This window comes from Durotheca rogersii, assembly GCF_024521655.1.
Source record: "Durotheca rogersii strain YMJ 92031201 chromosome Unknown GGS23scaffold_5, whole genome shotgun sequence".
Lineage (NCBI taxonomy): Eukaryota > Fungi > Ascomycota > Sordariomycetes > Xylariales > Xylariaceae > Durotheca > Durotheca rogersii.
Window position 1 is genome coordinate 247,259 of NW_026251236.1, and position 14,905 is coordinate 262,163.

General features: G+C 53.4%; 6 protein-coding genes across 6 annotated transcripts; 3 read left to right on the forward strand and 3 right to left on the reverse strand.

The window, feature by feature from the left end:
• The first annotated feature begins 930 nt into the window (after positions 1-930).
• On the forward strand, positions 931-2,742 carry GGS23DRAFT_557309 (translation machinery-associated protein 22). The gene is made up of 4 exons (XM_051515699.1): positions 931-1,202; positions 1,322-1,341; positions 1,551-1,638; positions 1,713-2,742. The coding sequence occupies exons 1-4, from the start codon at positions 1,136-1,138 to the stop codon at positions 2,123-2,125; spliced, it is 588 nt and encodes a 195-aa protein (XP_051373733.1). The 5' UTR covers positions 931-1,135; the 3' UTR covers positions 2,126-2,742.
• Positions 2,531-3,966, reverse strand: GGS23DRAFT_617973 (Borealin N terminal-domain-containing protein; the record flags this gene model as incomplete). Its single annotated transcript, XM_051520907.1, has 3 exons — positions 3,612-3,966; positions 3,254-3,539; positions 2,531-3,173 (listed from the first exon to the last, which is right to left on the reverse strand). Exons 1-3 carry the CDS (start codon positions 3,784-3,786, stop codon positions 2,531-2,533), a joined length of 1,104 nt encoding a protein of 367 aa, XP_051373734.1. The 5' UTR covers positions 3,787-3,966.
• A 117-nt stretch (positions 3,967-4,083) lies between these two features.
• GGS23DRAFT_557313 (uncharacterized protein) lies at positions 4,084-5,593 on the forward strand. The gene is made up of 2 exons (XM_051515700.1): positions 4,084-4,735; positions 4,826-5,593. Exons 1-2 carry the CDS (start codon positions 4,445-4,447, stop codon positions 5,429-5,431), a joined length of 897 nt encoding a protein of 298 aa, XP_051373735.1. The 5' UTR covers positions 4,084-4,444; the 3' UTR covers positions 5,432-5,593.
• Positions 5,594-5,640: 47 nt separating this feature from the next.
• On the reverse strand, positions 5,641-6,868 carry GGS23DRAFT_405053 (Sybindin-like protein). The gene is made up of 4 exons (XM_051513615.1): positions 6,711-6,868; positions 6,562-6,641; positions 6,356-6,478; positions 5,641-6,266 (listed from the first exon to the last, which is right to left on the reverse strand). Coding segments are annotated over exons 2-4 (570 nt in total). The 5' UTR covers positions 6,564-6,641; positions 6,711-6,868; the 3' UTR covers positions 5,641-5,821.
• A 503-nt stretch (positions 6,869-7,371) lies between these two features.
• GGS23DRAFT_557320 (RNA polymerase Rpb4) lies at positions 7,372-8,746 on the forward strand. The gene is made up of 3 exons (XM_051515701.1): positions 7,372-7,588; positions 7,720-7,847; positions 7,941-8,746. Exons 1-3 carry the CDS (start codon positions 7,404-7,406, stop codon positions 8,060-8,062), a joined length of 435 nt encoding a protein of 144 aa, XP_051373737.1. The 5' UTR covers positions 7,372-7,403; the 3' UTR covers positions 8,063-8,746.
• Positions 8,747-11,586: 2,840 nt separating this feature from the next.
• Positions 11,587-14,562, reverse strand: GGS23DRAFT_603707 (uncharacterized protein; the record flags this gene model as incomplete). The annotated part of the gene is made up of 7 exons (XM_051519504.1): positions 11,587-12,165; positions 12,240-12,406; positions 12,509-12,593; positions 12,649-13,071; positions 13,177-13,181; positions 14,176-14,340; positions 14,403-14,562. 7 exons carry the CDS (start codon positions 14,560-14,562, stop codon positions 11,587-11,589), a joined length of 1,584 nt encoding a protein of 527 aa, XP_051373738.1.
• Between the last annotated feature and the right edge of the window lie 343 nt (positions 14,563-14,905).

The window sequence follows — 14,905 nt, forward strand, 5'->3', positions numbered from 1 at the left end:
GTCTTGATGTCAAGTATGAGTAGAGCCGACCGGCTGTTTTCCTCTGGTCCCCGTTTCCTCGCCGTGTTCTCGTTTTAATATACATACCTACCTACCTAGCCGTACCTGGGAGCGCTCAAGTAGGTATAGGTATTCAAGTAGGTATAGGTATACGATAGATTCCTTCCGCAAGCGACGCCGAGGGCCCACGTATATTCATCCGCCCTCTTCCGACAAAGGATGAGATGTCGGGGTACGTAGAACGCCGGTATGGCAGGTTATGCCGAACTGGGCGTATCGTCGCATGGTCTAGGATCTCGAGGTAGCATTGGTCATCTCTCCAGCCAAGGCGGGGGACGCCACCACGTCGAGGGGCACGGCGATTACTGGGTGACGCTGAAGAGACGATTCGCTGGCAATCCCCGAAGGCGCGTGGCGTGAAGGAGGAAACGCGCGCGGGTGATTTTCTCACGGTTTAGACGCTTGGCCCGTGCCTAGTGCATACTTGACCGTCGTTACGATCTGCGCTATGTTCATGGGTGGACGACAACCCCGAGAGGAGGGGGGGCGAGTGCAGATGTGTCCCGTCGACGTGGCTCTGGGTACTCTCTCCTCTCGGTGAGGTTCTCGCTATGCGAAGCAGGCATAGAGGCACAGTTATATGAGGTGTGGAGGCCGGAGACGGGAGAGGAGAGTTGGTGGGGTGTGAAATGAGAGAGGGCACGTGCCCACAACTGAATTCGTCCTTTTCCTTCGGGATACCTAGAGGTTAGGTACTCAAGAAGTCTAACCTTACGGTGCGAGGTACCTGTTACGTAGGCGGGATGTAGTGTCCCAGTAAAGTACCTACTTGCATCCCACAAGTACTCATATCTTGGGTAGAAGGTCGCTATATCAGGTACCTAAGCATATGTACCGACGAGCCCCGCCAAAACCCGCCGTGGGGCAGACCAAACCCGTTATCTACGTCGATAGGCGACTCGATAGACAGATAGACTTGTCCATAACCCCGCCGCTTGCCGTAATCCATAATCGAGGCCAGCTAGCAAAAGAATCAATTCCGATCCCCCTCCCCAAGCCCATCGCGTACCGACGGAAACGAAACGATCTCGCGTCTTTCTCCCTTCCCCCCCCCCCAGTAATCGACTAGGCGGGTATGGCGGACACCGAGTCGCCAGAGGGCCCCAGCGAGCCCCAGAGCCGCCACGTCCTCTACTGCGGCGGTAAGTCAAACACAACACGCCTCCAGCTTGACCCCACCACGCGACGAGCCAGCGCCTGGCCGCGGCGCTTCTTCCACCTTGGGCAGCATAGCTGACGGCGCTTGGCGGCCATGCTCTAGTGTGCACCCTACCTCCCGAGGTACGATCGTTTTCCGATGACAAGCCACTATGACAGAACACCCATACAGAGAGAGGTGGGGGGAGGCAGGGCGAGTGTGGTGTGTTGTGTACGAGATAGAGATGGGGGGGGGAGAGAGCTGTTGGGGTGTTCCCCTACTGTCCTCAGAGATCGAGCTGCGCGGTGCGACGCCCCCAAACGACGCGAGACTAACCGTTCTGGCAAAGTAGTACTGCGAATACGGAGGGACCGTCAAGAAGTGCCAGGACTGGCTCGAGAAGGCCCACCCAGATGTGTATCGGGTCATATGGTCTCCTGGTACGTACATCGAACAGAACACTCTATATATACCGTGCGTGCTGCTGCTAACGGAGACATTCCCCATCCACCAGAAGCGCTAGAAGCCGCGACGGCGTCGTTGTCGGTTGAGGCGCAGAAGCGCGCCGCGAAGGACGCGCAGAAGAAGGCGGCGCAGGCGGAGAAGGCAGAGCAGAAGCAGGCGGACCGGATCGCCAACAGCGTGGTGACCATCAAGCGGGTCGAGCGCAACAAGCGCAAGTTCGTCACGGCCGTCGTCGGGCTCGAGGCGTTCGGCCTCGACCTCAAGAAGGTGGCCAAGGAGTTCGGCAAGAAGTTCGCCACCGGCGCCTCCGTCACCAAGGTCCCCAGCGGCGGCGAGGAGATCGTCGTCCAGGGCGACGTCAGCGACGAGATTGAGGAGTTCCTCCTCGAGCGCTACAAGGACATCCCCGAGGACAACATCGAGCTCGTCGACGACAAGAAGAAGAAGGCGAGTGCCAGCTGAGCAGGCGTCGTATGCGCCGGCAGCAGACCGAGCGAGTACCAATCTCTCGTTCCTTTGTAGTAAGAGAAGGCACACGGGGGGACGGCGGGACAGGGATGGGTGGAAGAGAGTGAAGCCAAGGAAGGACAACGGGATTGGGAAATGAAGAATGGACATGTAGCATACGGGCAGAAAAGTCAAACAGGATTCTGATTGTGACAACGGCCTAGACCTAGCACCCTTACCCTGCCATACCTGGCCCCGCCCTGCCTTATCCTGCCTTGCCTTAGCCGTAGACAGCCCCGAAAACGCCGGCATGACACGAACGCCGTAATTTTTGCTTGATATCACACGCAGCCGCCCCGCGACACACACACATATACACAACCTCGTACAAAAAACATGCGTATGCTCCGTCACTCGCGCCTAATTCCTCTTCCGCAACGCTCTCCCCGTAGCCGCAGACGCGGTGCCTGCCTTGGCGGCGGGCGGCTTCTTGGTTGCTGGCGGCTTGGTTGCATTCGCGGCCGCCTTCTTCGCGGCAGGGCCGGCAGCAGCAGAGGCCTTGGCGACGCGTCCGGCGCCGACCTTCTTCGTCGCCGTGGTTGACGTGCTGCCGTCGCTGCCGTCGTCGCTCGCGCCGCTGACCTTGCGCCGGCCACGGGTCGACGCCGCGGTGGCGGGGCGGGGCGCTATCGCCTGCCGCGGCCGCGTGCCCGTGGTCGAGTTCACCGACGACGAGGCGCCGGGGAGGGCGCGCCGCGCGCCGGCGGCGGTTCCGGGCCTCGCCGCCGCCGCCTTTGCCTTCTCGACCGTGCTCGGCAGCATGTTGTTGGGGCGCCCCGGCGGGCCCTTGTGGGGAGAACCGGGCCGGCTCAGCGCCGCCTTGGCGGGGGACGCGGCGGGGCGCTCGCGCGGCGCGAAGCGCGTGTTCGAGGACGTCGGTGACAGGACGTGCGCAGGCTGGATCGGCGCCGGCTCTTTAGTGGTGGCGGCCACGACGCGGGAGCGCTTCTTGGGGCTGTTGGCGTCGTTCCGCTGGTTCTCCTTGTCGTCGGAGATCTCACCGCTATACACACACATAGGTCATGTCACGTCAGCTAGGCGGTGCAGGTAACGAGGAGGGTTGGATGAGAGGTCGCGTCGTACCTCAGGCGCTTGCGGCCCGCCGCCGCGTTGCTCGCCGGCACTGGCTTCCGCGGGATGGGCTTGGGGGTTGTGGCATCCTTGGCCGGGACTGGTGGAGGTCTGGCTACGTACGCTGGCTTGGGTGGCTGGGGGGGTTGTTGCGGGTGCAGAGCCTTGAGGAGGAGGTCGCCCATCTTGGCTTTCCGTAACGCGGTCGGGATCCTGTTTATGCGCATCTCCACGCGCGATCGCAATTGTTGTGCCTGGATGCTGTACTGGGCCCGCAGCCGTCGAGCGCGTTCGGTAACTACGCGAAGGATTAGTTAGTAGCTGGCACGGGTTGATCTTTACACGAGCAACTTCGGCGTGGCACCCGTACTCTCTAGCTGTAAGTTGTCGATCAGGGCTTGCTTCTGGGCGAGCGTCACTCCCATCTTCCGCTTCTTGATCGGGCTTCGCGCCGGTGTGCTCGTCATCGCGTGAACCTGGGGGCTTCCCGTCGGGTCTCTCGACTGGTCTGACTGGTGTTTTCGCGTCGCTCTCAGGGGCGCCATCTTGCTGAATGCGTCTAATTCGTATTAAGGACTGCAATGTAGGTGCGGCGCTTCCGAGGGTTGGGGGGAACGCGTATTTTGTGTCGTGCTGTAAGGAATATGCAGTATCTGGAGAGGAATTGGCGGTGCTGAGTTGACTTGACGGAGATGATGGAATTGCCTGTAGGAGTTGGTTTTGTGTAAGTAAACAAAAGAGAGGTGTACCGACGCACAAAACTTCGGTCCCTCTATTTCGTGGCGCTTGATCAAGCCCCGATTACATAACATCAAAACTCGTGGCTGAACTTGGGCGATATCCTTAGGTACCTGAATACATTATATAACGTAGTCTCGGTACGGGAGGTACATCAGGTACAAACAGACCCTACCTTACCTAACCCCCATTACCTTAGATACCTCCTGGTAGGCTACACCTGCCTGACGTTGCTTGACTGCTGGACGAGCTCCCTCTCTACTACTTCATCCTCCGAGTCCGACACAACGCAACGCCATACATCATACCGATCCTGCTACCTCTACCAGCTAAATCGTTGGTGGCCGACCATACTCAACTTCTTTACAACTCATTCCCGTAGTCTCCATCTGCCAACCTGCTCTCTACTACCCGCGGAACCCGTCGCAATCCTTTCGCCTTCTCTTGTGTTGCAACGCTGCCAAGATGCCGCTGCAGGCAGTGATGATAGTTGTGGATAACAGCGAGAGCAGCCGGAATGGAGACTACACCCCCTCGAGATTCGACGCCCAGGCCGATGCGATTAACATCGTGTTCGACAATATCACCCAATCCAACCCCGAGTCCTCTGTGGGCTTGATGAGCATGGGCGGCAAGGGCCCCGAGGTTCTGTCCACGCTGACGACGGAGAGAGGCAACCTCCTCGAGGGGTTGCACCGCACAAAGAAGAAGATCTCGGGCTCGTCCCACCTCGCTACCGGTATCCAGATCGCCAGCGTACGTGGGACCCCTAGCATACTAAGAACCCATCCCACCTCCTCCGAGCACTAGCGTGTGAACTAACCGGCGAGCTCTCTCCCCCTCTAGCTTGCCCTGAAGCACCGCCAGAACAAGTCGCAGCGCCAGCGCATCATCGTCTTCGTATGCTCTCCCGTGGCCGACGAGGAAAAGAAGCTAGTATCGCTGGCAATGAAGATGAAGAAGGGCAACATCGACATCGACTTCGTCTTATTCGGCGACCTGGACGACGACGACGTGCAGAAGAAGCTCGAGGCTTTTAACAACGCCGTCAAGACGAACGAGAACTCGCACCTCGTCGTCATCCCCCCCAGCGGAAAGCTCCTCAGCGACCAACTGATAACCACGCCCATCCTGCTCGGAGAAGGGGCCGCGGGCGGTTCCGGCGGCGTGGCCGAAGGTGGCGGCGGCGACTTTGGCGGGTTCGACTTCGACCCTAGCGCGGACCCGGAGCTAGCCCTTGCGCTGCGCATGAGCATGGAGGAGGAGAACGCGAGGCAGGCCAAGCAGGCGAAAGCAGAAGAGGATGCCGCGAAGAAGACGGGCCTGGAGGGCATCGAGGAGGAGGGCGAGAACCAGCCGCTGCTTAACGAGCGGGGCGAGCCCAGCGGGAGCGGATCTTCCGAGAAGAAGGATGGCAAGAAAGACGACGGAGATAAGATGGACACGTCGTAGGTGCTTTCCTCGCCTCGAGAGCCGCCCATCGACGAAATGGCGCCGCGACGGGGTTACCTGTACAATAATGATAGACTACCTAGGGCTTCCGGCGCTGAATACGGCGGGGGAAGGGAAAATACTATCCCCGCAGGAAGACGGGATATCTTCTATTGATAACTGAGTCCTGGTCTTGTAAGAAACACGGATGTTATCTGTGAACTCCGAACGCCATGCGATAATGCGGCTAGCTATCTCTGCCCTGATCCCACGCCGTTCGAGCGCGCGTGTGCGCGAAGCCCTTCCCCGTAGTCCCCATACCAAGTCCGTAGCGGGCGGCCCCATCCCTACCCAGGAGGGAAAGAAAAGAAAAAGTGTGTAAACGGCAGCGACCGACGCTGCAACCTAGTGCTACCGGGAGCTGTTGATCTCGCGGATGTAGGAGTTGAGCTTGCGGTCGAAGTTCTCGCAACGGACGGGCATCTCGAGCTGGTAGAAGGGGTTCTTCATGACGTAGTCGGCGTAGAGGTCGTAGACGCGGCGCATGGCGACGTCGACGTTGGCCTGCAGCGTGTCGGTGAAGAGTAGGAACTTGGTGCCGGTCAGCGTCGTGAAGCACTGCAGGCGGAAGTTCTCCGACTCGAGCACCTCGAGGCCCGACGGCGGGTCCGGCCGCATCGGCACGCCTGCCGCCGCTCCGCCGCCGCTGGCGCTAGCACCGCTGCCGCCCCCCGCCGCCGCCGCCGACGCTGACGACGCCGATGCCGCTGCGGCGGCCGCGGCGGCCACCGCCTGCTGGTGCTGGGCCTGGAGCAGCTCCTTGCGCGGGTTAAGGCGGGCGGTGATGGCGTGGACGCTGGGTGGTGGGGTTAGCGTGAGCGAGCGAGGCAGCAGCGGATAGCGAGAGATGCCCAGCGGCAGAGGCGGGCGGGCGGGAGGTCTCACCCGTGGAAGGTCCCGGCGAGGACGAGGTAGTCGTTGGTGTTGAGCTGGTTCAGGCCGTCGCCGAAGGTGCGGTTATAGATGAGGCCGCCGGCCTTGTTGATGACGATGAGAGCCAGGACGCCCCTGCGGTGTTGGGTCCCGGCGGGTTAGCGGATGCGCTGCGCGGAGAGGAGGCTCCTTGGCCAAGCTGGGCGGGTGCTGCGTACATTGTGGTATATACCGAGGCGTGCAGGTTGTGTCGAGATGCCTTGGCTTGCGCGGGTTCGGAAGGAGGCGTGAGAAGGGTCTGCTCATCTCTCTCTCTCAGAACCGCCTTCAGTTCCTAGCAGGTAGAGGTATGTAGGGTATGTAGTACCTAGGTAGATAGGTAGGCCGAGCACCTCTTCTTATTATGAGACCCTGTCGCTGTCCTTGGCGTAGGTATATGGCATGCTATCTCTAGGTAAAGGGACTCACTCTGGGCTCTGTAAGTAAACGTCAGGTAGGTATGTATCTAGGTACTCTGGGTTACTGAGTAAGGCTATCTCGATAGTCCCTTAAAGGACATAGGCATTTATACAGAAAACAGTTTCGGTCGCTAAAATGCCGGCGAGTGCAGTAGCATAAGAGGTACGTACCTCTCAAGTACCTGCACACAGGAGGTACCTAACCTAATGCATACAGGGACAAATTACAATACTGGCATAGGTACGTACTCCCTCACAGATCTATCGCAGCCGCATGGTTGATGGCAACAGGCTGGATTTTGGTTTCTTACATTTCCAACGCGTGGTTTTGCGACCACCAGACGAAAGCTGTGACGACCGCTTTCTCCCACCACCACTATCACCATTTCCACGATCCCATATATTTCCTGGCGCAGCCCTGCTTCTCCCGTCCGTCGCCTCTTATCCTGGGTTGCCTACGACGAACCGCCGCCCATTGACAAAAGGAGACCTCTCTCCTCCCTCCCTTCCTCTCTCTCCCTCCCTTCCTCTCTCTCTCTCTCTCTCTACCCCCCCCCCCCCCCCCCCCCCCCTCCTCTCTCTTGCGCGAGACAGAACCAGCCATGTCGCATCATCCTCCGACTTCGCGAGCGAAGGCCCAGCCTGCCGGCAACGAGGAGGCCACCAACGTCCTCTACCTCGGAGAGTTCCAGGACGTCGACACCTTGACGCTGTCCGAGGCCGCCTTGGTCATCAACGCCCTAGTAGCGAAGCGCCGCAATGATCGAAAGAACGTCAACGAGACTGAGTAGGGTCTATTCCCATCCTCGCTCCCTTCCTTTCCCCTCTCCCTCTCCCTTTCCCTTCTTTGCGCGACGGAGAGGCTCGGGGCGGACTGGGAGAGCGCTGGCTGACGCGATCGGGCGCCGTCGCCTACAGGATGTTGACGAAAACCATGGACTACCTAGACACGTTTGCGCGCTACAAGAAGAAGGAGAACGTCGAGGCTGTCGAGCGCCTGCTGAGCAGCCGCAAAGAGTTCCACAAGTTTGAGCGCGCGCAGCTCGGTGAGTCTGCCCGATCGTCGGCGACCAGTACCTACATGTAGAATGTAGGGGAAGAAATGCTGACGGGTGGAAAATTGCCACGCACCCATCCAGGGTCTCTCTGCTGCGAGACGGCCGAGGAGGCCAAGTATCTCATCCCTTCCCTCAACGACAAGATCAGCGACGAAGACCTGCAGGAGCTTCTCAACGAGATGTACAAGCTTATGCCGCGGTGATCCCCTCACCACTCGGACGCGCACTCTCGCGCGCACACACACGATCTACCGCCTACCTATAATGCGCGATGCCCACGATGATAATACCATGCCCCGGATAGAGAGAGGGGGGAGCGAGAGCGACGAAGGAGAGGGGCCGGAACACAGAGTGAATTTCTGACAGGGGGCGTTTTTTTTTTAGACCGCTTGCTTAATCGGTCAATCAACTCATCATCCAGGGACCAGGGACATTTGCATTTGCAGTAGCAGACGGCGTAGGATAGGAAGACAAAAGACAAAAAAACAGCAACTGGTTGACATTCAGGGCCTTTTCGATTTGTTTTCCGGCAGTCTTGTTTTATACCCACCCCCTCCAGCGCAACTTCAGATTGGCAAATAGAGGCATGAAGCGAAAGTTGTTTTTGGCCTTTTTGTTTTAGCATCAGATTCGGTTTCCCTCTCTTCCTCGCATTCCAAGGGGGATACAATGTATACTCTTCTATGAAAGGAGATAGTCTGAATACCCTCTAATAACTACGAAGCTATATACTCGCCGACCGTTCCTAGGCACAACTTCTCTCTTGGCTCGTGGTGCGGCTAAGCTGGTTCCCCTTCGAGACACACCAGAAAGTCGATGTGAAGCTCCCGACACTAGGCTGGAAAGAAATTCCTTACGATAAATACCATGTAATTATACCACGTACGATGATCATTCTCATTGGTTTGTATGTATTGCGTCTTAGTTTCATCTTATCTTCGTATGAAGGTAAGGCTACTGTAGTGGTGCAGTGTGACTTGTTCGTGTAGGATTTGGGATATTTGTATAGGCAGGTCTCGTCCACATACCCTATTTTCACCATCCTTCATTCCTTATTCATCTTTCATCTACCATCGCCATACAGAGCAGATAGATATTCACTCTTCCACATCGCCATCCATCGCCATGCATTCACACATGACGACGCCTTCTTCTTCAGAGTTCTTCTTTTCTCCCAGCTGCCATCTACAGCTGGCCGATCACAGATACAGCTGTCGTATCTGCCGTTGCAGCTATCTCATCCGGTTGATCGGCACCTAGGTCAGTTGTTAGCAGCTGAAGCTGTTCTCTTCACTACTTCTCTAGAACACCACGAAAAGGTGCGCGGCAATCGTTCTGGGTCACTATCAGACTTCTAATAAGGATCCTCCGCCGGAACTTCACTTGAAGTATCTAGCTTCGTAGGAAGGCAGATGAATTGAATAGTGCAGGTTTGGGTAACAGAAATATATACATACTGGTTAGTTCAGGACCACAGGATTATCCTGTGTCCCATCCCCCTCGTCCGAGCTATCCAGCTCGATGACTTGGGGCGGAGGAAGCGCATGGCCCGCGGGCGGATCCTCAAGACCGCCATCCCGTACGGAACACTTTACTGCGGGATTCCGGAATTTGCAACAAGCACATGTACCACCGAAGTGGCCACGAAGCTTGATGCAAACCGGGAACGGCCCGGCTATACTCGTCCGGATACCGTCCAAGCTAATGGTGCACCGTACTAATACGGCAGCGTCTCGGGGACGAAAGAGAGGCTATTAATCGATTAGCAACTCGTAAACCAGGAAGATGAAGTAACGGGTAATATACATACTCAGCCTCGCCTCTAACTTGTGCAGACGCTTCGTTTGCCGGCATTCGCTCCATCAGCTTTTTGGGTAGAAAGCCGATGGGTTAGCAGTTGATGCAGAAATTGGTTAGATAATAACACAGGGGTATCAGTCTCCGTTGTTTGTCGATGTTGCGTGTTGTTCATCGCACTAGAAGCCGGGTCCTTCGAGTCGAATATATGGGCTTTCTGGGTCGCCCAAATCTCTCCCTCGGCGAGATGCCGATGCTGTCGGGATTCGATAACTCTACGTTGCTGAGCAGGCTGGCCCGTTTTCCGTCGGCACCCGCGGGGGGAGATGTGTTGTCTCCCATGCCGCCATCCCTGCGCCCGCCGTCATCGTCAGGACTTGGTTGTATGTCAACGCCCTCCATTTCGTGGGCTGCGTTGCACAGCCTCTGTCCGCATCGAATGAGGCCGCTCCTCCTCCGTCTCGTGTCCCGTGATAACGCTCCCCCCTTTGCCACTTGTAATGTCCCATCATATCCGTAGCCGATACCGCCAGTTAGTCCCTCCTCCTCCCCCCCCCCCGCTCCGCCTTCAGGGGTACGCCGGGGGTTGGATGTTCCCCGGCTCCACTGCGTCAGGTGACCTCGAGATGCCCGTTGGACAGTGTAGAGAGGGACTATCAGCGGTGAGGCAGACAGCCGGGCAGGAAGGAGAGGGAGAGGGGGTGAGGGAGGAGGTGGGTTATGGGGCTGACGAGGTTCGTACCCTTGATTGGTTGTTGGTTTTGAGTTGTAGATGGACATGTATGAGAACGTCGAACTGGTGGTCGTGGGTAAGGAAACAGTTGGGCAGTGATTGTTTCCATGTCGTCAGCGTTGAAAATGGCGCCGAGATTATGTAGGATGGTCTTAAACTCGAAGGCCGGTCGAAGCGTTTAACGGCTGTAGAATCGGAAGGTGTTGGTTGATCCATGTTTATATGTCTGTACTTGTGCCATTGGTTGTATCGGCGCAAAAATCGGACTGATTCTGGACTTGATTAGATTTTTGTGAGCTGAACCTCCGTTGTTTGCTCGAAAGTCGTAGGACTGCTTGTCGTTTGATGTGATGGTTAATAAAGATAGGGGGGTCTCTGGGAAACGCCGAGATCAGAAAAGCAGCAGGTTGGCTATCTGAATCCGTGATGGCCGGTCCGGTTAGTATATCACATCAGGTAGGCATGACAGCGCTATCCTTTGAAAAGTAAATGGAGATTAAACCATGTGTTCAATATGACAATATGTCTGATAGTTCAGTTTAACAAAAGAAAGACAAAGGAGAGGACACTTATGCGCCGGGGTTGGTACGGTTTGTTAACACTCTCATGGATCAGTCATGCCAATTTCGGTCAATGGATGGCATTAGCGTCATCCAGTGAATGGTCTAGTTGCTAGTCATGCCGCAGGAGGTCGCCTCACCAGACTAAGCTTGAACATGCCGCCTGTCTCCGCGATACCACCCTAAAGAGGATTACTCTATTGCATGCAATTGTCCTCGTAGTAATAGAAGATGTATATTAGGGGTTTATCGCCTACTAAAAGTTACTCCATTAGACACGTTGCCTAAACGCCATCGAGTTAAGATATTTTGTCCTCCAGATCGTATGTATAGGGGTTAAAGCTCCTTCCGTTAGCTAGGGTTGTTGGCTTGCAGATATACAGCATTCTTCCTACTAGTAAGCAGATTGATATAACAACTAGAAAAAGGTGAGATAGAATTTCCTCGCCCTCGCTACCTTACCGAGAAGGATTCTGCCGGAATGTAGGCCATATAGGGTCGACAACAGATAACCTAAGTTGATCTGATGTGATTTAATCTGATCTAAGCTGGTTTTAACTCATCTGAACTAATTTGATGACTATGTTCCAGCCACTTCATTAATACTTCCCTAACTACCTAGTTTTAGCACTTGTTTCTATGTTTGTTCTACGCATAGCAATGAACACCGATTAGAAAACCAGAACATCAAAGTGCCCCTAAGAGCCTTGCATTGCCATCCGTCATCAGCAGAGTAGTCATAGTGAGAATGAGCGGATTCGCCGGATTCGAATACAACGCGAGTGCCCTGGACCTTGTGTCCGACTCGGATATTTGTCCGGAAACAAAGTCTCGATGGTCGTACGTACTTCTTACTTGGATCGACATGTAGGCGGCATTGTCCCACAGCCCGCAGTTCGCCGTTCTCGTATTCAAATAAGATGCCTCGGCAAAATCCGTTCTGTTCATCGTACCAGACGGGGGCAGAAGAGACCATGCCAATAGGGGCCGCGGAGAAGTGCATGCGACAGTCCTTCTCCGGTCTTGGAATGGATTGTATTCGGGCTGTAAAGGGCGCATGGGCGGAACAGCATCCTCCGATCAAGGGAATATTCTCGCCTTCCCGAGGCTCACCGTATAGTAGGGTGCATTTGCCCGTACCACCAAGCCATAGGCCGGCCTCAGCGCCTCGGAATCGCGAACCGACGACAACATTGCCAATGAGCCGAGTCCGAATCTGATATCCGTATGCGAATCAGAAGGGTGCACCGACGGAATGGTTGGGAGGCAACGTGGCTCCGTTGGACTTACCAGAATATCGAATTCGCCTCGGATACTAAGGGCAACAACGCTGTCTTGCCGCGCAATCGGCCAATAAATCCAAACCGCGCCTTTTTGACATCGATTCGATAGACGATGGTATGCTGGCAAGGCGCATGATTCGTCCGAATCATGCACGTGTATGCTGCAAAGTCGGCCTACCGAGTATTAATAGAAGAATGTGATGCCCTGGATCGTTGCTAAATCGATTGTTCGAAAGCGTTGCCACGATAGTCCCGCGAGTGGGCGGGAAAGGAAACAATTGTCTAGTATAGGAGGGGCGGGCGTGTCCCAAGTTCGTAGAGCCGGTAGACTCGAGGGTAGCATGAGTCGTAAAAGATTGTCCTTTTCTATTTAGGTAGATAGAAACCAATATCGACCAAAGAATGTGTACGCGTACCTTTAGATGTGCCTGTACACTGGAGAGAGCTTCCGCTCTTTCCACAATGTAGGCATAACGGCTTACCGTCTCCCCGCGACGATACTTGGGTGTCGCTGGAAGCCGATCAATCTTCTGGATCCCTTCCGAGTCAACGGTAAGGCGCGTCATAGGTCGGCATCGCCCCGTTTGCTCCGTGATGCGCACGACCGACTCCCCACGTTTCCAGGTTTCTATGTCTTTCAGGGGAAATACAAGCAACGGCTGTGGCGGGATCGTGACGTTGCTAGCTAGACTGATGGTGGAGATGGCACGCCAAAACAGGGCGTGTGGACTTAGCTGCCGGATGAGCTCCACGAGTTCTGGTGGCAGAGACTGCAGCCGTGGAAGCCCGCAAATGTGCATGATCCGTAATAAGCTAGACCCCCCCTTCACGGACCACCCCTTCGCGGACCAGGCATTTTATATAGGGTTTACATACAAAAAGCTTATTTTAATAAAAGCCATAAAAAATCGGAGAAAAATCGGAAAAATCGGAGATTTAATTACGTAATCTAATTACTTAATAAAAATAACATATGATTTTCTTGATTTTTTTGCTTATTAATATAAGGATTTTTATACGAATTTCGTTTTTGAAAATTTTCATTAATAGTTTTACATATAATTTATTAGTAAATCTATTAACTATATACTATATCGCCCTCTTTACGTATTTTATTTATAGTAATAAAGTAAGGCTATGACCTAATTATTTTTATAATAAATAAATAAAAGGTTAATATTAGCTAATCTTATTTTTTTTTATTTTTCCGATTTTTATTAAATTAAATATTAATAAAAAATACTAAATTTTGAGGTTATTTTTAAAGACTACTTTATACCTATTTTCACAGTAAGAATTCGACTTTTTTAACGGAGCTGTTTTTCCATACAAAGTAATTTCAAAAAATAACCTCAAAATTTAGTATTTTTTATTAATATTTAATTTAATAAAAATCGGAAAAATAAAAAAAAATAAGATTAGCTAATATTAACCTTTTATTTATTTATTATAAAAATAATTAGGTCATAGCCCTACTTTATTACTATAAATAAAATACGTAAAGAGGGCGATATAGTGCATAGTTAACAGATTTACTAACAAATTATATATAAAACTATTAATGAAAATTTTCAAAAACGAAATTCGTATAAAAATCCTTATATTAATAAGCAAAAAAATCAAGAAAATCATATGTTATTTTTATTAAGTAATTAGATTACGTAATTAAATCTCCGATTTTTCCGATTTTTTTCCGATTTTTTATGGCTTTTATTAAAATAAGCTTTTTGTATATAAACCCCATATAAAATGCCTGGTCCGCGAAGGGGTGGTCCGTGAAGGGGTACCCTAACTTATGCTAGCCTCCCAATCGGCGTGCCATTGCGGAGTGAGGTGGAGAAGAGGCGTCTTCGGCCAGGGATTCCGATAGCAACCGATGGTCTAGAGGCGGGCAAGAGCTTTTGGCTCGGCCAGAGGGCATTCTCGGAGGAAGATGGCGAGACAATCATGGTGAATGGGGACGCACTCGGGCGAACGGGCACATATGCCACAGGCAGGGTGTCGACAAAGTCGGTATCCGTCAACCAGTGTATTGGGATAGCCTAGCTGCGGAAAGGGAAACGGCCGCGTCCTCTTGCCATTTGAAGTCGAGCCTTCGTTACTCAACACTGCCAGAGAACGAGGTCAGCAACGAAACGAGCGTTCTTTCGAGGGACGCGGCATTTCTTACATGCTACGACTCTCTCGTGTCGAAAGATGGTGTCCATGCAAGCGCCGCATCTCGGTACCAGCCCAAGATGACCAGGCCCAGGATCGGGTACGTTTGAGGCCGAAAGGGTGTCGCAGTTTGCTATAGAGACTTGCATGGCGGCCGAGTCCCTCAAAGTCATGGCGTTAGCTGGCTAGTTTGTTGGAGAAAAGTCATTCGTCCATTGATGATCCCCGCAAATTGTTGGAAGAAAGTCTTAGCTGGGATAATAAAACAGAAAGTAGCTCTAATATTAACTACTTTATAACTGCTGGTAATTTACTAACCAAACATAACATATAATAAAATAGTATTGTTAATTAATTTAATTCAATTATTGCCGTTTGTCATATAACTTTTGGGGGAGAGCTACGCTTAGAAGCACGTGCACGACAAAGAGAAGTACGAGATAAGAGAAATCGAACTCTGTATGAAGCAACACTGTAGTAAACGCTCGTGTGATGATCTATGTGATGTAACATTCG

Coding starts and splice junctions, on each gene's coding strand:
- GGS23DRAFT_557309 (XM_051515699.1), top strand. CDS start 1,136: ATGGCGGACACCGAGTCGCCAGAGGGCCCCAGCGAGCCCCAGAGCCGC. Junction 1,342..1,550: donor TGTGCACCCTACCTCCCGAG/GTACGATCGTTT, acceptor CTGGCAAAGTAG/TACTGCGAATACGGAGGGAC. Junction 1,639..1,712: donor TCGGGTCATATGGTCTCCTG/GTACGTACATCG, acceptor CCCATCCACCAG/AAGCGCTAGAAGCCGCGACG.
- GGS23DRAFT_557313 (XM_051515700.1), top strand. CDS start 4,445: ATGCCGCTGCAGGCAGTGATGATAGTTGTGGATAACAGCGAGAGCAGC. Junction 4,736..4,825: donor CCGGTATCCAGATCGCCAGC/GTACGTGGGACC, acceptor CTCCCCCTCTAG/CTTGCCCTGAAGCACCGCCA.
- GGS23DRAFT_405053 (XM_051513615.1), bottom strand. Junction 6,267..6,355: donor CTCGCCGGGACCTTCCACGG/GTGAGACCTCCC, acceptor CCCACCACCCAG/CGTCCACGCCATCACCGCCC.
- GGS23DRAFT_557320 (XM_051515701.1), top strand. CDS start 7,404: ATGTCGCATCATCCTCCGACTTCGCGAGCGAAGGCCCAGCCTGCCGGC. Junction 7,589..7,719: donor AAGAACGTCAACGAGACTGA/GTAGGGTCTATT, acceptor CGTCGCCTACAG/GATGTTGACGAAAACCATGG. Junction 7,848..7,940: donor GTTTGAGCGCGCGCAGCTCG/GTGAGTCTGCCC, acceptor GCACCCATCCAG/GGTCTCTCTGCTGCGAGACG.